Below are 23,835 nucleotides of genomic sequence, written 5' to 3'. Positions count from 1 at the left end.
CCCTGGACCAAAAAAAAGGGTTACTTCAATGTTTTCTTAAAGCGAGAAGGCTGACAACATCTAGACACTGGAAAGTTCTGGGTGCTTTCCTAGAACATTTACTTTATATCTATAGGATGAAAGATCCTGAATATAAGGGACTCAATGGTTCCTTTTCCTGGAGACTTCACAGCTGCAAAGCCCCTAAACAGACTACACCACCATTACTTTGCTTCTCTGTTCATGCCCAATGCAGCCTTTAACATATTGTCCTCCATTTCACCTCCCTCTCCTCTCCCCCTTTGTTTTCATTTTCCTTTATGTTGTCCAGTCATTATTGTTTAGATGTATTATTGTCTATGTTACCACATATGTCCTACTAACAGTATATTTCAATATTCTACAAGCATTTCTTCCATATTTATGTATAGGACGACTCAACACTCAAATCGCTGCCAAAGAGACAGAAAACCCCCTTGTATGTGTGCAATACCTGTTTAGTTTTGCTTATCTTTCTTTATCTGTATTTATTTCTTGATATATTGTGGTATCTGTATATTTCCCGCCTGCTTAGTAAAAACTACTTAACCCATTCAGCAAGTATATTACAGTCATAGTAAGAAATCCACTGTGCTTTTACAAGCTATTGTGATTCTCACTGTTTTTTTGCAGTAATGTTCCTATAAATTTTATTTTGCTGCACCCCAACCATTGTACATGATACCCAAAAATTCAATAGTCCATTAGGGCCAGTTCACATTGAGGAATCAGTATGGAATCCACAATTAAAGTGTTCCACCCGGAAACACCTCGGGCAGAATGCACAGATTCCGTGTGCACTCATGAGAACACTTTCCATGTGAAAATGTGGGAGGAGACACAGACAAATGGCTGTTTTCTGAATTCATTTTTTCCCCAATTCTACTCAATGCACTATATTTTCACACAGAATTTTCAGCGCTGATTACTGAGTGTGAACTGGCCCTTAAAGCGGCTCTCTCACTAGGCAATCTCCAACAATAACATCTTCTATTCAGGGGTCAGAAAACACAGAGCTGTGATGACTGGCTAACTCACGCTTACCTGCCTTCTTCAGACTCTACTCCCATCAATAAAACTTGATTCTGGACATTTGATAAAAATCTACTTTTTGAAAGCATTTTTTTTGTCTAAAGTGGGCTTTCAAGGATTTATATAGGTTGGGGCAATAGTCTACATCCTATAGGCTTTTGTTTTATTTAGGTTTTCATATCATTCAGTTACAATTTCATTGTTACTCACCTGGATACTGTTCAGCTGTTTGATTAGCTCCTAAAATATAAAGTAATAAATTATAAATTGTATACTGTACATAATATTAATGAATCTTTTATTAGTTTACACAAGGATACAGAAGACCTGAAAGAGATACTGTTGATGGTCTGGTTTTAACATAGAAAATGCAGGGAGGATTTTTATTATTTTTTAATTTTCATGGTCAAACCTCATTAGGCTAGGGCTACACTGTGTTTTTGCTGTCCTTTTAAAAGGGTAAAGATGAATGCTGGTAACCACATTTTTCTGTATGTTAAAATTACACTTACTAACAGATAAACAGAGACCGTAAAACAGATGCAAAAAAGCAGTGAAGTGTGAACCTAGCCTTAAAGGGGTACTCTAAATATAACTTTATGAAAAAATAAGTTATAGTTTTTTAATGTATATATGTACCTTCGTTGATTGGCAGCAGGGGGCGAAAGAGACCTTTCTGCTGCCACCAATGTTTGCGTCCGAAACTGCAGGGCTATCTAAGCCCTGTAGTTTCCAATCCCTGTGCTATTCTAGTGCTTCTAAAGTTGAACAGTGTTATACACAGTCGCCGCAAAGTTAGCAGTGACAGCGGTCACCGGGTGCCGGACAAAGCAGTCATGTATATACAGTACACGCTGGTAATAGGACAGCCCTACAGTTCCCGACACAAATGTGGGCGGCAGAAAGAAGGGGCCATGCTGCCCCTTACTGCTGCAAGTCAACAGAAGTATATATGTACATTAAAAAACTATATTTTTAAAATAATGTTATAATACAAAGTAATATAACTTTATTAAAGCAAAGGAACTCCCCAGTACTCATAGCTATCCCTCCAGCAGGTCACACTGCCATTTGCAGACTATAGACTGGTGTCACTACCAAGGACATAAAATGTAGCCACAATATGATTATTACTAGTATTAAGCGGATCTGTCAAACTTTTTGGGTTTGTCAATGTTCTCTGAACCTGAATGCTCTGCAATTGATTCCCTGCAGCTGCAGAAGTTGGATGCCGCTCTAAAGCTGCCAGGAAAACATGGATACAGCCTATGGTTGCTAAACCCAAACAGTTTTACAGGTCGGCTTAACACTAATTATTACATATTAGTCAAACATCAGATCTCTTCACTTACTCGTGATTTCGGTCCAGGGACTTCAGTCTTCATTAATGGAGAATCATACTCAAAATCGACATTCTTCTTGGCTGCAGCCTGACTGATATACCTGCAAGCTAAAATGAAAATTATTCATCATAAGCTACTCATACATCATAAACTCATACAACTCATACAAGGTATGTTTCAACTCTGAGAGACAGAATCTACTAAATAGATTCCCGTAAAATCTCATAGTTCTATTTTTCAATAATTCATTTGCATTTTATTGCATGAAATAAGTATTTGATCACTTACTAACCAGCAACAATTCTGGCTCTCACAAACCTGTTAGGCTGGGTTCACACTGCAGTCTGTTTAACCTATCTGTCTAATGGGAGGAAAAAAACGGATGAAAAAACAGATGCATTTGTGTGCATCAGTTTGGATACATTTTTCCATTTTAAAAGAAAAACGGGATCAAAACAGAACCTTTTCTGTTTTTTCTGTGGTTGATCACATTTTTAAGTATGTTAAAAGATTTAAAACATTTAAAAATGGATCTGTTTAAAGTACAGCAAAAACACAGTGGAAACCCAGCCTTAGTTTTTCTTTAAAGAGGTTGTCCACCCAAAACTAACTTTTGCCCTATCCCCAGGATATTCACTCTCTATGGAGCCGCCGGAAAGAGCAGAGTGCTGTACTTGGGTCTCTCTGTGGCGGCACCATTTATTCTCTATGGAGCCGCTGGAGAGTAAAGTACTCAGCTCTTTTCGGCGACTTCCTGGGAATGAATAGAGCAGCGGGTCACATGCCATAATCACGCCTGTATTGATAAAAATGAGCCGGGAGCCGTTCTGGAGATCGACTCAATCAATCACACTCCAACCTCTCCAACATGGAAAAGACCAAAAAACTAAGGACACCAGGGACAAAACTGTAGACCTGCATAAGGCTGGGATGGGCGACGGAAAAAGAGGGGTAACGAGCGCGTAACGAGCGCTCATAGTTACCGTGCAGCAGCACTGACCGAGAGAGAGCCATCAGCTCCCTCCCTGTCAGTAACCCCTCACTGGTCGCAGCAGTCAGAAGAGGCCACTCTCTGCCTCTGGTGTCGGTGCTCGAGTGACCTCACTGCATCGGTGCCAGGGCAAGGGGAGAGCGGCCTCTTGTGACCGCTGCAGTGTGGCCACAGGAGGGAAGAGAAGAGGAGGTGAGTATAAGTGTATGTTTTTTTATGCTACATGGGAGGGGGAGAGCGCACAGGGGGGCTATATGGGAGGGGGAGAGTGCATAGGGGGACTATATGGAAGGGGGAGAGCGCATAGGGGGGCTATATGGGAGGGGGAAAGCACACAAGGGGACTATATTGGAGGGGGAAAGCACACAGGGGTGCTATATAATACAGGGGGAGAGCGCACAGGGGGCTATATAATACAGGGGGAGAGCGCACAGGGGGGCTATATACTACTGGGGGAGAGCGCACAGGGGTCTATATACTACTGGGGGAGCAAAAGGGCCAGTTTTCCCACTAATAAGCATCAATTCTGTATGTAAATAGTTCAACAATATTTGTGAAAAGTAACAAAACATGTTTCCTACTGATGTTCAGCTCGGACCTTCACCTGACAATAGACCCCAGTAAGTGGACCCTCACTAAAAGTTGTTGAGTACCCCTGCTATAGAAGTTTAAGTGATGGTAAAAGACTCGGCCAGAAGAGCAGGTAGGCTTGCTGTCTAGACAATTCTACAATAATGCCAAGCTCCTATACACCATCTAAGTCCAGGTTCCAATACAGTAAATCTAGGTCTTTAAAGTGAAATTTGTTCTAGCACACCGACAAGAGGATTACAAGCAGTATTAAGCTACCTGAACACCTAAACACAAAGAACAAAAATGATGATGCATCTAGTAAATGAGGGGGGGGGGGGGGGGGGGGGGGGGGAAAGCTTTGTGCTCATATATCCATCAGGCCCGCTATGGCTAAGTGATTTCATCAATAGGTCTTTTTGTTAGATTAAAACACAAGGTCACAACTCTGTGTGGGTCAAAAAAAATAAAAATAAATCAAATATACAATGTTAACTCTTTAAAGCCCTGGTCACAAATACAAAACTGAAGACAGCAAACAACAACTAATGTGCCAGCAATGCTAACACAGCATGTGGAAAGAGTTACAAGAAGGAGCCTAGAAGGAAGGCAGAATGCACCACAGGGATCAAGCCCCAGCCAAGTCCTCCCGATGCAGAACGACACTTGTGCTCTGTAAACATTGCATTATGGAAGGAAACAAGACCTATAGACAAGTAGAAGACAAATAAGAATATGTTGTAGAGGAGCAGCACATGTTCATCGTGGGTTAACACCACTATCTGCCTCTGCTTCTTGCATCCTGTACAGCCCATGCTAAATATAGCCACATCATTCCATGCAAATGTCTGTAGGGATTGCATATAATGCACATAATGAAGAGATGGACTGACTAATCAGAAGTGTCACCGAGCCGCTCATCAAAAAGACCCTGTCAAGATAGTGAAGAGCACATATCCAGTAATAAACGGAATCGAAATATTCAATCCTCCGCAATTTATTCAGTACCCAGTATATGCAGAAATCTATACACTTACATGCCCTGGCAAGCCATAAATGAGGTTAGTAATGATTTGTGAGGAATGTTCTACCACGCTGAACACGGGCACACAAATCATCAGGATAAGCTGCTGGCAGCTCCAATTGCAACTACCGACCAATGCCGTCCCAGATGTGCTCTAGGGATGAAAGGTCCGGAGACGCTGCAGGTCATGGTGGCACATTTAGGCCACACGGGCTGCTCACAGTAGGAAGAGTTACAAAGCTCAATATGACTCCTGAATGTCTTCCTATAGATATCAAAAGTAAATTGTAAAATACTGTTTCCGGTCATTGAATGGGTTCACACTGAGGAATGGGTGAGGAATTAGGCGAGGAATTGAAGAGGAATCTGCTCCTAATTTAGCTTGAAATTATTCCTGTAAAATATGTACAGAGCAATGTCCCATTGTGTTCAATGGGATTTCTGCTCTGTTGTTTACACTGCAGAATTTCCGAGCAGAATTTTCTGCCACTGATCTGCTTTCTGCCCAAAGAAGTGACATGTCAATTCTTTGGGCGGATTCTGCTAAAGGAATCCTATAGAAGTCCATGGGGGCTTAAATTCTGCTTGCATTCTGCTTGAATTCTGCTCTAATTCAGCTCCTATTCTGCCAGAGCTGAATAGGCGAGAAATTTCAAGCAGAAAACATTTCTCTACAATTCCTCCAGAATTCCTTAGTGTGAACCCAGCCTTTGGAAATAGGGATGCACGATGCACCAAAATATCGATACTACTATCGATATTTTGGGCAAAAAAACGGTTTGGTATCAGGACTTCCTGGTATTCGATACTTTATGTTAAGCTGCACTAAGTATAGCGCAGAGAACACAGCCGACGGCTACCTGAGCGCCAGCCATGTTCTCTGTATGCCTTTCCCTGCCCCCTATCGTCACCTCCCCTGCCCTCCCTCCGCTCCAGACCGCGACAATTTTAAATAGCTGGCACTTAGAGATTGCTTGTGCCGGCTATTTAACGGTGTAGATGCCGCTGTCAGTTGTGACAGCAGCATCTACACAGTAAAATAGCCAGCACAAGCATATGACTCCTCCTAAACCCACTCCATATGCGGCTGGGGTTGGGTACTAAGGGCCCTATTCCACGGGCCGATCAATAATGTAAACGAGCGCACTATTCCACGGCCCGATGATCGATTAGCTAGGGCTGCAGGGAAATTGTTACCGAAATCCTTGCAGCACACATTACCTAACAGGGCTTCTCCTCTGCTCCGTCTTCATCCCGATCCAGCTCGCAGCATAAACGCCAGAGCGGCCTGACTGAGCTGCCAGACCGCTCAGCCAATCACTGGCCGCGGTGGTCCCGGCCTGTGATTGGCTGAGCAGTCTGACAGCTCAGTCAGGCGGCACTGAAGCTGCTGCTGCGCATGGGACCGGGATGAAGACGGAGTGGAGGAAGTGTAGCAGACCCCTGCTGCCGGTGTCTGTCTGATAATAGGGTCTGGCTCAGACAGACTCTGTTATCAGAGAAATGATATATGCAGAAGAGCCATACCTGCACAGAGATATCCCTGGCTGAAGAGACAGAACCAGAGGTCCCAGAGAGGAGATCAAAGGAGAAGGGTTAACCTGCAGCACATGTGAGGGTCCAGCCGCTATGAGGTGGGGGAAGCAGGCTGGGGCACAGCTCTGGGAGTCGGGTCGTGACATCACCATGTTATCCAGGAAGCTAAGCCTTGATGCAGTAGTAAGTGCAGGGAAAAAAGCACTTTATAAGCATTTCCCATAATAAGTGTATATTGGTGATTTGAATAACTTTTGGGGGGGAATACAATACTTTAATAAAAAATTTTGCTGGACTTCTCCTTTAAGCAAAGCTGTGCTAGTGGATACAATAGAGTCTGGGCACAGTCCCTTGTGATGGTTACAGCTGACGGATGCAGCCATTGTATAAAGGCCCTATTCCATGGAACGATTATCGTTCGTATTCGGCCGATATCGGCCGCTACGGACGATAATTGTCCCGTGGAATAGAGTGCAACGATCAGCCGACATCGTTCATGTCGGCTGATCGTTGCAGTCGCTTGTTTTTTAACATGTTGAAAAACAAGCGACTGATATAGCAGCGATCTGCTGCCGTCGCTCCGTTGAATAGGAGCATCGGCAGTAGATGCTGCTATATCCTATGGGCTGCCCGGACGATCAGCGATCCCCCGGGCAGCCGCCCCCCCCCCCCCGCAGCTCCCCGCTGCCCCTCCCGCACTCACCGGCTCGCTGCAGCCGTGTTGAATAGCGGCGGCAGCGAGCGGGGAACGAGGAGCAAACGAGCGCTCGTTTGCTCCTCTAAACGACCTGTGGAATAGGGGCATTAGACTTTTGAGTAGTGGTGATAATCATAAGTACAGACTGCTGGATTCTATTGTCATAGTGTCATAGTGTTCCCAGACTGTGGCTGCCGGTGAACTACAACAGCATACCCCCAGCATACCAATAGATAAAAAAGAATAGGACAATTTTGTACCACAATTATTTTAAAAAACGTAAACTTTATTTTTAACCCCTAGACGACCCAGGACGTAGAGTTACGTCATGGAAAACTGTCACCAGACGACCCTGGACGTAACTGTACGTCCTGGGTGGTTCTCCCGCTATGAAGCTTCATAGGAGGTGGGGGCCGGCTGCAGTGAGCAGCCGGGACCTCACCGGAAATGACACGCTGCAGCGATCGCGCAGCGATTAACTCCAGTGTGACTGCGGGGGACCCGATCATTGAAACGGACCGCCGGAGGTCTCTCACCTGCCTCTGTGCGGTCCGATCGGCGATCTGCTACACTGAGCCTGCACAGGCAGGCTCAATGAGCAGATCGCGATAACACTGATCAATGCTATGCCTATGGCATAGCATTGTACAGTGTGAGCAATCAAACTAGTGTATGTAAAAGTCCCCCAAAGGGACTTCAAATGTGTAAAAAAAAAAGTTCAATACACTATTACACTACCCCAAAAACCCTCCCCCAATAAAAGTTGAAATAACCACCCCTATCCCATTATATAAAACATATAAAAATAAATAAATAGATAAACATATAATATACCGTAGCATGCGTAATTGTCCGATCTATTAAAATATAACAAGCGTCATTGCGAACGGCGTACACGAAAAGAGGGAAAAAAGTGCACGGATTACCGATTTTATGTTACATTATATATTAAAAACATCAATAAAAAGTGATCAAAACGTCCGATCTTCACAAATATGGTATTAATAAAAACTAGAGATCATGGCGGAAAAAATGACACCCCATACAGCCCCGTAGGTGAAAAAATAAAACCGTTATAAGCGTCACAATAGGCCCATTTTATTAATAATTAATTGCCAAAAAAAAGGATTTCATAAAAAAAAAATATATATAACATTAGAGAATCTGCGTAAACCTTCATATGGTTGTGTTCGGACTGACCTATAGAGTAATAGTATCATGTCGCTGTTACCATATAGTGCATTAGGTAGACACAGGAACCCCCCCAAACGTTACCATATTGCATTCTTTTTTACGATTTCACCTATTTATATCTTCATAAATAATATATTTGGAATTCCATCATACATGTTATGGTAGAATGAAAGACGCCATTACACAGTACAACTATTCCTGTAACAAATAAGCCATTACATGGCCTTGTAGATAAAAAACTGAAAGTGCTAGAGCTCTTAGAAGGGGAGGAGGGAAAAACGGAAACACTAAGATCAAAATTTGCGCGGTCCACTGGGTCATTTTGGGCCTGGTCCTCAAAGGGTTAACATCATAAAAGAAAAAAAAGGCCATAAATTGGTACCACTCTAATTGCTGTCTAGGTGGTAATATATTTCTACCGGTTTTTTTTTATATACTTTAGTAAGTATCGAACTGGTATTGAGTATCAAAATTAAAAAGTTAGTATCGGTATCGAACTCAAAATTCTGGTATGGTGACATCACTAATTAGAAGTGCATTGAATATATATATTAGATCTATGAATGAGTGCTGCCCTTACTCCATATACTGCCTCAATAACAGGGAGTAAAGGACAGTGACTGACATCAAACCCAACGGAATCCTTTAAAACTAGTATAAGAGGTCTTCCCGAGATGAATTGTATACATACAATGAAGATATGTGAACCAGCCCCAGGTAAGCACGACAACAAATCAATAGTGACCCCTAGAGCAGTTAGCAGTGCCCTTACTACTGATAGGAGAGGTTGTGACATATGAGAGATAGAAGGAGCTGCACAACCCATATGACCAGGGGGTCAGTGCACCAGCCTCGTAAATCTGCAGCATAAGCACAGAATGACCCCATAAGGGAACTGGTATAGAAAGCACCAGGAGTGGAAGAACCTTGAAGCCAATGACCCACGAAATGTAAGAACAAATGCAATATTGAATATTCACTCACAATCCTCATATACAATACAAAGAAGCACACACAGGGTGGAAATGATGTTTTATTCACTTTTACACCTTACTAGTCTTCTATTTGGTTTCTGTAAACACCTGCAAAAGTAATAACAGGAAGTGCGGCCATATTCCCAATCACCTCTCAGAGGCAAGTCCCGACTGTGGTGGAACACCGACTATTAGGGTGATGAGAAAAGGTGAAAGGGTCTGAAGGCTTCCCGAATGCTATGTATATCAGTGTGGAGCCCCTGGTGCTCTGATTTTAGAGGCAGTTTTATTTTGTATCTATTGGTAACACTGCTGTACACTCTGTAGACTCTTTTTATGCTAAAGGAATTAATGATGTTTCGCACAATTTTTTTGCCTCCAATGTGGATTAATCTCTTCAAGACAGAGCCCATTGATGCACAAAAGTCTGGGTCAAATTAATGCAATGTTCCTCCCCGCCTTCTTTTTCCACCTACAGGGCTGGTTGCTGCGTCATTTTTTGCGCCATGATCTCTAGTTTTTATTAATATCATATTGGTGTAACAGAATTTTTTTTATCGCTTTTTATTAATTTTTTTCTGATATATAATTTTAAAAAATCAGCAATCCTGGTGTGTATGATTTTTTTGTTTATACAGTTCACCGTGCGGGAACAATAATGTAATATCTTAATAGATCAGATTTTTTTCACAGTAAAACATGCAATCATTAGATTGCATATACTGATCTATGCTATGCCATAGCATAGCAGAGCATAGATCAGTGTTATCAGCGATCTATGCATAGAGCCTGCCTGAGAGCAGACACTATGCAAAGAATGCCGAACAGACAGGACAGAGGTAAGAGGCTTACCCCTGCCCGTTGGGAAATGCGATCTGGACCCCCGCAGCATGGCTGCAGGGGTACCGATCACTCAGTGACAAATGCTTGTTTTGTCACCGAGTACCTTAAACACCGCAATCGCTATAGATCGCGTCATTTAAGGGGTCAATGAGACGTAGCTGCGGGAATCGCAGCTGCCTCTTATTACCCTTAGCTCCCCGGACACTGATGCGTGCAGGACCGCTCTCACTGCAGCGGTCCCGCACACATCAAACCCCTTTAGTGTCAGGAACGTGCATATACGTTCCTGCTGCACTCAGTATGTGCAGCAGGGAAGTATATCTACGTATTGCTGATGTGAAGTGGTTAAATACCTATATGGGTCTTATAGAGTCTCACGAACATCTGTTAGGGTCCATTTACTTAGAAAGATTATCTGACAAAGATTTGAAGCCAAAGCCAGGAATGGATTTGAAAAAAGGAGAAATCTCAGTCTTTGCTTTATGACCTGATCTCTGTTTACAGTCTGTTTCTGGCTTTGGCTTCAAATCTGGCAGATAATCTGTCAGATAATTTTTCTGTGTAAATGGACCCTTATACTTCTATTGCTGGAATTGTTCCATTGGGGCTGATACAGGGATCAATCCCTTCATCATTGCTCTGCAAATCAACGCATCATATAAAACTATAATCACTATAGGGTTAGGATACATATAGAAAGCTCTCTCCAAGTACTATAATAGATAATATATGACTAGTCAATGCTTTCTTAACATTTGCACCATGGACTTGCATTGGCTCCCTCAGTACAGAAGTGGCTCCAGATAACACTCAATCTTACAGAATGTAACGGGCTATTCTCTCTGTATATAAACACATTAACCTACATAATAGTCTGTTAATCGAGAGAAGTGTAATTCGGGGTGCACTTAAACTAAGCAGGGGGTTAATGGTCTCCTTTAATGGATAACTTTGATCTCTACCATTTTTCTACTTACAGGCTTGGAACGAAGACATTTTAAATTGATGCAGAACAAAGCAAAATTTATTTAGTAAACTATAACCATTTGTGCGCTGCTCGAGATATCAACTATAGAGCCCTATTGTTTGGAAAATCTCATTGTTTATGATAATCATCACTTCAGGGCACAAGCAAAGTGTTCTTATTGGCTGGAAAGATAAAGATTAACCTGTCCACACACATTAGATAGCGGCTGGAGGAAAACTTGTTTGGCTAGCAGCTATCTCGCCCCATCACCCAATAATCACATATTCTTGGCTACACCGAGCATGTATACATCTTCAAGGAGGTTATAGCTGCTCCTCAAATAACTTCCCCACAGAGCAGAAAGATCAGGCAGTAAAAATCCAACAGCTTGATCCTTATCTCCCCGACAACTGTCACTGGGGAAGAGTGGAGAGGCCCCCTTACACATCTGTCCTTAATGAAGAGGAGAAGTAAGTCTTCTAGCTCTGGTGGCAGCTGGAGGATGAGGGGAGAATATGGAGGGCTCATGCACTTTGGTTGGTCCCACCTTTGGCCACCTTTTGACAAGTCCAGTGAAAATTTTTATTAAAGTATTGTATTGTCCCCTAAAAATTATACAAATCCCCAATATACACTTATTACGGGAAATGCTTATAAAGTTCTTATTTCCCTGCACTTACTACTGCATCAAGGCTTCACTTCCTGGATAACATGGTGATGTCACGACCCGACTCCTAGAGCTGTGCGGGCTGTGGCTGCTGGAGAGGATGATGGCAGAGAGATGCTCAGTGTCCCTCCAGTGCCCTGTGTCCCTCAGTGTCCCCCTGCATCATCCTCTCCAGCAGCCACAGCCCGCACAGCTCTGGGAGTCAGGTCGTGACATCACCATTTTATCCAGTAAGTGAAGCCTTGATGAAGTAGTAAGTGCAAGGAAAAAAAAGCACGTTATAAGTATAGAGTATATCTGTCAAAGAAAAAAATATATTTTCACATCACAGGGACAAGTTTTAATTGGTCGGGGTCTCACAGCTGCAGGTGGAACCAGCACATTGCACTTCTCAGTTGCTAGTCATCTCTGTCCAGGCAGAGCCACAGACTTATAATGGAGATGCCTGGACGGAGATAACTATGTGCTAGGGAGTAAAATGTATCAGTGAGCGCTGTAGGGTAGGGTGGGTGTAAGAGTAGCCTCAGTCACATATTTTACAATCTGTCACGGTCGCAATCTGTCCCAGCATATTGAGAATGTGCGCTCAAATAAATATTTGAAGATATGGTGCTGGTCATTTATTGCACATTGAAGTATGGATTCAAGTGTAAAGTTTCCTATTTTGCCTCAGCGAAAGCTGGAGAGAAAAAAAAAAAAAACTCAAAAATCCACAGTGTGACCTGTGGTGAAGAAACACTATGTGAAAAGCCTTAGAGCACCCTAACTAAAGCGTTCCAAGGCACAGCTGGCCAGAAGCAGGACAGACGGGGTCTATGAATACACACACGCCTTCCCATATTAAGTATTCCAAAACGGTTCATGAAAGAGTTAAGGATTGCAACATATTAGCAATGACGTGGTTGTTTTCCAGTTTCCCCTGTGGTGCACTCTTTCATCACTTGTCCTCACTTTGCTTTCCCAGTTTATTCGCTGAATAGAATTTCCAAGGTTACCAGTTTGCTATGTTTATTTCACGCCACAAAAACTGAACAATGGTCGCAAAAAAACAAAAAACCTAACACAATGCATCATTCACACTGGTAATTTTTACGTGGTTAAAGCAGATTCTGAAATACTTTGACTGTAGTCTGCTATGATTTATTATGCCTGAACACTACATTATGGATGTGGTCACACAGATAAGCACATAACACATTTACCCAAGCAAACAGGGGCTCTACACTCTCAATCTGCTTCATTGGCAATTCTTTGCCCTTTCACCAATATCTCAGCAAGCAGAGAAAAAAACCTAGAAATGTCTTTTCGTGTTAGGAGGTTAGATAAATATAACAATGCTAAAGGGGACAAGCTGAATTCTCTGTGGTAGAATCTTACTTCCAAATGCATGGCTTATTATAGAGCAGAAGGCGATCAAATATCCCATAATATGACCGGTCTATTCTAAGAGTCACATCAGTCTCACTGTACACTCAAACCAGGCAAAAAGAAAATTACACACATCGATAAGTGCAATAAATCACATTATGGATATGTTCACACCATATTTTTTGACAGAGAAATTTCACCTCGAAAACATTTTGAGAACATATCCTATATCTGTAAAAATCTGTTGAAATACTAAAAAATAAAAAAAAAGTTTTTCAGTCTTATGTAGCCAAAGACCTCATGTACACAGCAATATCATTGTGATGTAGACATGTCAAAAGTTTTGATCAGTCCAGGTCTGATCGATCAGGAGAACGAGCCAGGAGAAGACCACGCTGCAGCGCATCCTCTCCCCAATCTGTTTCCTGTGATCAGTCAGGTTCATAATGTAAGTCTATGAAGCCCGACCGATTTTGCTGACACATAGCGGGGAGAGGATGCGCTGCAGCGTGGTCTTCTCTCAGCCCATTCTCCCGATCGATATAGATCTAAACACTCAGACCCGGACCACTCAAAACTTTTCACACGTCTCCATGACATGTCAAAAGTTTTCTATGATAACAGTTACAATAATTAAAGTGTGACTGTCATAATAAAAAACTTTTGACATGTCATAAAGACATGTCAAAAGTTTTGATCAGTTCGGGTTTGATTATTCAGACCCATATCGATCGGGAGAACAAATTGGAACAAGACTGCGCTAAGTGCGTCCTCTCCCTGCTCTGTCACTATTAACTGTCATGCAGCGATGGGGCGGGGTGGCCGCTGACAGGCATGCGAGCCGGGGCTGGGCCAAGAGCGTCACTAAACAGGGCGTGGAAGACGGCCAAAGGAGGTGGCGCAGACCCGGCCATGTCACTGCAGCGGCGCTGGAGCTCAAAAAAACGCTGCATGCACATTTACATGGAACCCTGTGAAGGCGGGCAGGGGGCGGCACGGGAGGCAGGGGGAGACGACCAGCAACACCACAAAGGCGGCGCTACACTAGGGCACGAACGCTTCGGCCCCACCTCTTAGACACGGCAGCCCCGCTACTAAAGTTGGATTTTCTGCCTCATCAAAGCCTAACCTGCTTTATAAAACATACCACCAAAAAGGACTTCACCTAAGCTACAACAAGGTATAAGTAGTTTGGGGGGTTCCACAGTGGCTACAGAGTCGCTTTAAATTCCTTAAATGGTTACTGTTATTTCAAACAACTTCTCTCCTTCATGTGATAGCTTATGTGATTCCTAACATGTCTGTAAATCACTACTTAGCCCAGGAAAAAAAACTGTAAAGTTTTGTCTACCAGGTGTCTCACTTTTCTGTGATCTGCTGTTCACTATCTGTTGTTAGAGGAAATCCATCTCTACAGACAGCAAGACAGAACATAGAAAGGGGGAGTAGGGCTTAGCAATATGTACAAGAAAAGGACAGGAAGCTGGAGACCTGCTGTGTACCTGCAATCTGTGATACTATCCGCCTCCTAAGGAGCAAAGCTTTGCCACAAAGGTAAATCAAGGGTTCACGCTCATCTCAAATTTTGCTCACAAAGCACCTTGAAAATCCAATGCAGTCACACATCTTCTTCTTCCATATGCCAGCCCGATCAGTCCAGTGGACCTTCACCTGTACTACAGTATGTCACAGAAATCAGGGTTAGGTGCTGTGCTGTGACTGTGCAGACAACTAAGGGAGGAAGCAGCTGTGTGTGTACTACTGAAATGGAAACAATAAGGAAAGGCTACATACCACTGAAGGGACTCTCAGGGGATTAAAGGGGTAGTGCGGCGCTAAACAATTATTCACTAAATAACACACATTACAAAGTTATACAACTGTGTAATGTATGTTATGTTAGTGAATGGCCCCCTTCCCCGTGTTTCCCCCCAACCACACTAGACCCAGAAGTGTAGCGCTCTATACTCATCTGATCCGTGTCAACCCCCGTCCGCCATCTTGCGACAATAATGTAATCTTCGGGCGGCCGGCTGAACCGCTCCGACCGTCCCTCGTGCCGGCCACCCTCTGCCGCGTCATCAGCTGCTCAGCCGCGATTGGCTGAGCATAACTGTGCTCAGCAGAGAAAGCACTAACACCACCTTACCCCAACACTGAACAGTTAATGTAACAAAACCATGCAGGATAATAATAAAAAATCCCTTGTAAAGGCAGGTGCGCTTTCATGTTTAGAAGATATTTTTTTTTCCTATTTTTGCAATGGCTGGACCATTGTTTTCTATTGTATAACTTCTTGTGGTCACTGTTTATTAACAATGTCTTGCGCTGCTTGAACAGGTAAAGGCACATTGTACTCTAGTAAAGTAATAGATTTTAAAGAATAGCTAAAGCAGATGAGGATGTTGTATTATTCATAGGTACTTTCTTGACAATCGTCACATGGAAAAGATGCATTGTGGGTATATACACAAAACAGATCTTTTAAATGTTGCCACCATATCAGGCCAAGTCAAAAACTTCCAGAGAATGTCAAACAACAAGAATATGCAACCAGCATATGATACTGTACATGTGACCCCAGTTATTGGTCACTTAAAGGAGAAGTCCGGCAAAAGTTTTTATTAAAGTATTGTATTGCCCCCCAAAAGTTATACAAATCACCAATATACACTTATTACGGGAAATGCACATAAAATGTTTTTTCCCTGCACTTACTACTGCATCAAGGCTTCACTTCCTGGATAAATGGGTGATGTCACGGCCCGACTCCCAAAGCTGTGAGGGACACAGGGCACTGGAGCGACACTGAGCATCCCTCTGCAATCATCCTCTCCAGCAGCCACAGCCCGCACAGCTCTGGGAGTCGGGTCGTGACATCACCATTTTATCCAGGAAGTGAAGCCTTGATGCAGTAGTAAGTGCAGGGAAAAAAACACTTTATAAGCATTTCCCATAATAAGTGTATATTGGTGATTTGTATAACTTTTGGGGGGCAGTACAATACTTTAATAAAAACTTTCCCCAGACTCCGGACTGGGGTGATTTTTGTCAAAGTGCTGAGGAGGGGGAGAATAAAAGACGTATCATGCTCTCACCCGATGCCAGTATCCCGCAGCTCCAGCCCTCGGTCCTGGGCACTTCTGGGTTTGAGTGGGGATGTGATGTGTTAGGCACACTCAGCCATTCAGCTGCCTAGTCGGTACCCCGCTTCGGCCATTGACTAGCTCATCAGGCCTAAACTGTCACGTCCCAGGTCTCCACTCAGACCCAGAAGTTTCTGGGACCGAGGTCTGGAGCTTCGGGATACCGGCACCAGCGCCGAAGCGAGGGGGGTGAGAGCATGTTACTTCTCTGATCTTCCACCCTCCCCGGCACTCAGCCACAGCCCAGAGTTCTCCTTTAACTACAGCGGGAAACAACTAAGACAGATAAAAACACAGTCCAGATAAAAGTGGACATATTACAAACAATAAGATGGCATTGCATTAGTTTAAGCTTATGCTTTTTTAACTTTCTGCAATGAAATAAAGTTGGATTTTAGAAAGATTTTTCTGGAAGTGCAGGATTCACACCTTTTTCTTCTTGTACTTCTTGAATGTGGGTTGGCTGCCCAGAATCCATGCACCCTCTCTAAATCCAGATCCCGGAGCATAGCCAGTGAGCCAACACACTCCACGTTTTTTCTTTGATTGCATTAGTTTATAAAGTAAATCTAGCAAGAACAAAAATCTCGATTTATTCCCTGGTAAATGTTGAGCCTTCACATAAGACAGCTCTGCTATTACACTGCAGTGGTTTAATGCATTGCACGCTCAGGCTGCCAGCTCATTTACTAAGTGACAAAGACTGTCAGACAGATTCTTATGAGAAATGACAGCAAGATGACAGGCCATGAAATCTGGAAGATATTATGTAACGTCATAACAATTATAACACTGGAATAAGTCTGTAATTCAACCTGGAAGAACAGTTTGGTAAAAGGAAAAAAAAAAAGAAAGAAAACCCACGCCACATACATCCACATGCATGCACAACCACAATCACAGCACACGCTAGAGGACAGCTAACCTCTGTCTGCGCATTGATCAGATGCCCATTGATTTTACCAGGCACTGTGAAATGCTTGTCCCCTGCAGTCGGATACCATTTGTAGATTGTAAGCCCTCGCCAGCAGGGTCCTCTATCCCTATGTACCAGTCTGCCATTCATATATATTGCAAATTTGCTTTATATCAACATCTACTTTTGGTTTAGATTTTGAAAGTTATAACGACAGGTACACTTTAAGCTGACTCTTCTATTGCAATGTAATAAAAAAAAAATATTCTTGCATTGCTTCTCACTGGGACCAAGACTGGTGACCGGATAATACTCATACATTTTCGGGCACAAATCTACGTAAGGTAAATCTGGGCTTACTTACATGGTACAAGTAATCTGGAGTTTTGCTGCAAGGTCTGTGTCATATGTCGGCTAAGCAACATAGAGGCCATTTTTCTTCAGGGGGAAACAGGCAACCACCAGTCTAGTGCCCAATTTTTTATCTGTAAAAAAAATATAGGTTTTAGAATTTAAAGTCAATGTTAACAGCACTATTTAAATGGAGTACAGAAAAAACAAACCATAACATGAAGTTATGGTTAGAGATTAGAATAGCAGGTATTACCCAGAGGTAAAGCATTACATCATTTACAATTACAACATTTTTAGGTCACAACAACACTTTACTTACAGGAATTAATCAAGAATTAGAAAAATCACAGATATTTTCTTGCACAACCAGCGCCATCCCTGTCCACAGGCTGTGTGTGGTATTACATATCACCCTTATTCACTTCATTGGAACCGAGCTGCAAAACCACAACCCGAATGAGGACAAAAATGGTGCGGTTTCTGAAACAAAGTGGCAATGGTTTTGTAAGCTTGGATAACCCCTTAAAAATGCTTTGAGTAAAGTGAAGTAAAAGGAGGGGATGATAGGTGAGAGAAGCTGATTTAGTTAAACAAAAAAACCTTACATCCTGTTAGGCAAATAAATAAAATTCTGAAACACCCTATACTCACCTCAACCAGTCCAGCTGCAGTGCCTCAGTCCGCCACAGTGTCTCTCTTTACTTACCCTGATGATGTGCTCTTCCTGCTTTGCCAATGACGTTCAGAAGCCAATGCATTCTAAGTGGTTGGTTGTGGTGTGTTCAGAATGTCATCAGCATAGTACAGGGAGCCTCTCATCAGTGTGAACAGAGGCACTGGGGTGGACCACTGCCACTAGACTGGGCAAGGTGAGTACAGGGTTTTGTTTTTTTTTTAAAGTGTAACTGTTATTTAAATGTCATTTTTCAGAATAAATAGCATTAGTACAAGCGATTTTAAGAATCTCTGTATAAGGTTTTATTAAGCAAAAGAGTTTCCTTCTGTACTCAAAAAGCTGTTTTCCTACCTTCCCCCCTTACTTCAGAAGAAGCAGGATTTCTGTGTCCATTATGCTCTATGGAGAGGGGAAGGGCCGAGGGAGCAGAGGAGAAAAGGCAGTCCTGCAAAACACTACATCCTGCAATCTTCTCTCACCAAGCTCCCAGATAAGCACTGACCTTTCTGACCTCTGAATCCAGCATTTTAAGTGCCCAGTCTGCAAACTGTACAGCTTCTTCTCTGCTCTCTCATCTCCCTCGGCCCCTCCCCCATTCATAGGTTATAATGGGACTCAGCAAACCCATCTTCACTTGCTTATCTGTAATGAAGACAACTTTGCCTGATAATGCACAGATAAAAAGTGAGAAAGAGAGGCTGGAAAACAGCTTTCTGGGTACAGAAAGAGGCTTTTTTTGCCTAATAAAACCTATTACAGAGTTCATTAAACGCTTTTACTATTGATATCTGCAAAAAAAATGTAAAAATAAATTACAGTTACACTTTAAATTACTTTTACAAGCCTAGCAGAATGTAGATTGTTCTCTAATGAAATCATAAAACCCTTTCAACCTACATGCTTACCAAGGTATTCTGTTATGACATGCCATCCATTGTGTGTTACTCCAGTCACCTGACCTCAACCCAGGAGAGCTGCTTATGCTTATAGTGTTACACATGACTGACCTGGGTCATGATAAACTAGCAAGTAGAGGGAAAACAGCCAACAAGTATTCAGCATAAATAATAACCCATTGAAGACTGTTGATCAAGTATTCCAGGAATGTAACTCAAGTAAACCAAATTCCAGGAGAGCAAAACTGGTAATAAGGCAAGGGGGGGGGGGGTCTAGATTATACGATTCACACTGCTGAATAGTTTGGATAAAGTTGCTATTATTCTAAAAAAAAAGGTGAATAACTGGCAGCCCTGACATGCTCACTATGTGTTCTCATGTCTTGTGTAACAAAACACAGAAATCACTGAGCTCAGGAACATCAGTGAAAAAATTCCAATGAAGTACTCAATCAAGGGTCTGGATAGATGAGGCCCGGTTGTGATTCTCAAAACATCCCTAGGGGCCACCATGGTTTTTCCCTATTTATGTTCCAATACTCACAACCGAGTGAGACTTAAGGGGTTACCGATCAGGGTGGTTTGGTGATCTCACCCTCTGGAGGCAACAGGTTAGGGATATCTGGCTATTTCCGTCTTTGAGACTCACAACCGAGGCTCCACAGACTCCTTTTTTCATATTTAAATTTGTAGGGGGGCAACAATGGAGACTCTTGATTGAGTATGTCATTGGAATTTTTTCACTGATCTCCCTGAGCTCAGTGCCCCTGCTAGCCAGAATCCTGCTCCACACTGATGAGGGGCAAATACCCCGAAACAGCTGTGTGTGGATGAATGCCTGGCCTTGGTAAACCCTTGTCATGTCACAATACTGGCAACAGAGTTAGACTTTGACACAAAAGGGGCCTATTTATGTTCCAATACTCACAACTGAGTGGGACTTAAGGGGCTATGTATCAGGATCTTCCCATCTGGAGGCACCCCTTGGCAACAGGCTAAGGCTATTCCTGTGTTTTGAGGCTCACAACTGAGGCTCCACAGACTACTTTTTTTGCATATTCTCATGTGTTGTGTACAATGTATAGTAGTAATAAATACAGTAGTCTGCTGCTTCCTCTGCACTGCGACACACTGAAGTTTATATAGACAGCCAGCGTGCGAGCAAATAGAGAAAGACTATATAATGAGCTGTAAAACAGAATATCATCTCTAGGCCCAATGTTATAATAATTAAGCTGTGGCCTGTATTTCCCCCTCCTTTTTAGTGTCCTTTTTGGTTATCAGAGGTACTAAGAATCCGTTCATATTGGCAATTGTCTCCTATACACTATAGAAGAGAATGCCTGCCTCTCTGCAGCCTACTATCTTTGTGTGACTGACTAAGCAGCAATTTTCTGCAAGAACAAAACAGCATCAGAAGTGAGCAGCAGTGGGGGCACAAGGAACTGGGTGTCATTGGAACAGCAGGTAAGTATGCTTTTCCTAACTTTAGAACGACCTCCACGCCAATTCAAAACATTTTCTATGTTCAGAGAAACCTAAAAATTTTAATTTAGCCAGAACAGAATCGCTTGTACTATTTCTGCAAAAATATTTCAAATAACAGTTACACTTTAAGTAATTCTTGGTTGTAGGATTACTAAAAACCGATCAATTATCAACTAGTTTATAATAAGTTATGGCTTTAATGCACCTGGCACAATGACAAGAAGACAGAGTTCACAGAAATGACTCCAAGGGCCAATGATAAGAGAGAAAAAAAAGCTATAAAGATAATGCAAGAGAAAACACCATATTATTTATCTACACATAGCTATCACCTATACCAGTGTTTCTCTACTCCAGCTCTCAAAATATCTCTGACAGGTCAGGGACATGTGAATATCCCATACACAGAGCATATGTGGCAATGGACTGGAGCTCAGAAACACTGATCTATGTAAACAACGTCTCAGATTTACTACTGCCAACGAGACCCCTCCTAAAAGAGATGACAAGGACAAGCAGGACTCTCACAGTCTCCTCTAAGAGTCCTGCCAGGAGCTGCTCGGTTTTTTACTCAAATTCTACTTCAAAACATCTTTCTATCTCATAGAAATTGTCCCCCCCCCCCTCACAACATACTGATCTCTGATAGGCAAGGTTAGGTATGGGAGGGGGAGCGAGGAGTCATTCCAGCCTGCAGCAGATCAGGAGTTTGGGTATAGCCTCGCTGACACTTTGCTCTGGATAATAAAAGCATTTTCATTTTTCTGACAGCACAGACAGATATATGAAAGGTATCATGTGTCTCTGTGCCCTAACAGCTTTCTATCAGTGTCCGTAGTCTGGAACGTGAGATACAAATGACAGATTCACTTTAAATATATCTGAAGGAAAATGAAATACTGTATTCTTTCTGATATGTGATAAAGTCCCTCAGAAGCATTAATATAGATGAGCATATATTCTAATGTGCCTCTGAGATGATGAGTTGAATACCCCAAGTGCTAATCCCGGCGCCCCAAGAAAACAGCTGACGATTTTAGGGAACACTACATTCAGCCAGGCAGTTTCTATTCTGATAAATGTCCTTATAGAAGGGGCTGCTGGTACAGACTGGCTTTCAGTTCCGGCTCACAGTGCAGGGTCCCAAGCATGGGGTACATGTCTACAATGTCTATTTACCCCAATAGGAGTTATCTTTAGAAGACAACCCATTTAAGAAAAATGTTGTTTTCTCACCTTCCAGCAGCCTGGGGTTCTCCTTTCCAGCAGCCTGGAGACTCTTCAAAAATAATGAGCACCTCCCCAGTATAAAACAGAAATTAAAAGACAAAGAGTAAGGAGGAGGGGGACACGACTGTAGCTAGTCACTGTGTGACTCCATATGACAGGGACACAGTTGCAGCACCAAGAATTGCTATTGCATCACACCAGGGCCAGCTCTAGCTACTCAATGACCGAGAAAATGTGTGGAAGGAAAGAATACAGAATGTGCAGGTAATACACAGTATTTCTGGCTGCTCTACGTCTTATATAAACTACAACAAGGAGCGATTGCATCAATTCTCATAAGATACACCCTTAAAGAGAGACTGTCAGCAGCTTTTTGCTGACTAATAGGGCTTCTTACCCTGGTATTCGGTATAAATCACTCTTATTTTAATCCATCGCTCCAGTGCCGAGATATGAACTTTTTAAATTCCATGCAAATTAGGAAATACGGCTGTGGGGAGGAAAGGGTGCCCGTGGGCTTTATTTCCCTATATCTTCATAAAAAATATATCTTTGGATTAAGTAAGAAGCCCTGTTGTATACAGGATTTACCAATTTAATTAGTACAACTCTTTTAACTGAGCAAGATTCCACATGTCTGATTTTATTATACCAGACATCTTCCAAATGGGTAACATAATGACGCTCAATTAGTTTTTTAGGTTAAGTCAGTGACTAGCCACAACAAGGCCATATTCAACAGAGAATGTATGAGATCATTCTGTTTCCGGGTACGAAAAGATTGATTTTTCTTTTGTGTTTATGGCATTTCACAAAGTATGACCAAGATGGCACGATAGTTCATTATATGGCACATTACCATTACCCTTTCACCATTTGTCTGTACTGTATATACTATAACGCAGCTAGCGGACGTAGAAAACTGACATGTCAATTTTTTGTGTGGCCGGACGGAATATATACTATGTAAACACGCTCTGGCCAGGATTCCATTCATTTACAAAAAAAAAAACGTATGTTTTGTGTAAATCACGGCCGTTAGTGCAAATTGCAACAACGGCCGTGATCTTTACAAAACACACGTTGTGTGAACATAGCCTAGCACTGTGAAAGCACTTTCTTGGATACTACTTAGGTGAAAATGATCAACTTTTAGTTACAAATTACATAATCCATTTATCAGCACTTGTATTAGAGAAATATAGAAAAAGGTGCTAAACTTTCCATTATATCAGCCGTTACAGACGATAATCGTCTTGTGAAATAGAAGACAACGGTCAGACGATATGAACGATATCAGCTGATCATTGTCTTCCAAAAAGATCTGTTTCCATCGCTCCGTGTAATAGGAGCAGCAGCAGCAGACCGCTGCTATCTTCTATTTGCTGCCCGGACGATCTATGGGCTGCCCGGACGATCTATCGACCACCCGGGCAGCCCCCCCCCCCCTGCACTGACCCACTCGCTGCCAACGCGTGTATTAGGGGCTTAAGTCACCGGCAATCCTAGTTGCTCAGGAGTACAGGGAACTGTGCATCAAGTTTTACCTACAGTATGACCCTACTGTGTTAATCCAGAGGAAGGCAAAAACCCTCAAGGGGCAAATGATTCCTTCCCGACTCCAATATGACAGTCAGAATAAATTCCTGGAATAACGTTCTATCACATGTAATCTAGGGCCAATAACTTGTAATAGGCATCAAGGCCTCCAATGAACTTATTCAGCCATAACAATATCATGTGGCAGAGAGTCCCATAGTCTCACAGCTCCTACTGTAAAAAATCTTTGTGCTGGGGTGAAACCTTCTTTCCTCTAGATATAGAGGATGCCCCCTTGAATGAAGTCATGCTGTGGGTTCCCTCATACAGGAAGTGGTCAGGCACTGCTGTGCACAAAAAGACTGA

General features: G+C 42.6%; 1 protein-coding gene across 2 annotated transcripts in view; it reads right to left on the bottom strand.

The window, feature by feature from the left end:
* Nucleotides 1-23,835, bottom strand: part of ABAT (4-aminobutyrate aminotransferase) — an 89,547-nt gene that overhangs the window by 32,067 nt on the left and 33,645 nt on the right. The window contains exons 1-4 of one of the 2 annotated variants that reach the window (XM_069983662.1): nt 21,937-22,149; nt 17,651-17,771; nt 2,403-2,500; nt 1,261-1,290 (exon numbers count right to left, since the gene is read on the bottom strand). In XM_069983662.1, coding sequence (XP_069839763.1) covers nt 1,261-1,290; nt 2,403-2,500; nt 17,651-17,720 — 198 coding nt within the window. In that variant the 5' untranslated portion in view covers nt 17,721-17,771; nt 21,937-22,149. Of the gene's footprint in view, nt 1-1,260; nt 1,291-2,402; nt 2,501-17,650; nt 17,772-21,936; nt 22,150-23,835 lie in introns of those variants that run through there. The other variant, XM_069983661.1, reaches the window with a different exon arrangement.

The sequence above is a fragment of the Dendropsophus ebraccatus genome, chromosome 9 (assembly GCF_027789765.1).
Source record: "Dendropsophus ebraccatus isolate aDenEbr1 chromosome 9, aDenEbr1.pat, whole genome shotgun sequence".
In the NCBI taxonomy this organism is placed as follows: Eukaryota; Metazoa; Chordata; class Amphibia; order Anura; family Hylidae; genus Dendropsophus; species Dendropsophus ebraccatus.
This window is presented reverse-complemented; position numbering and strand designations above follow the sequence as displayed.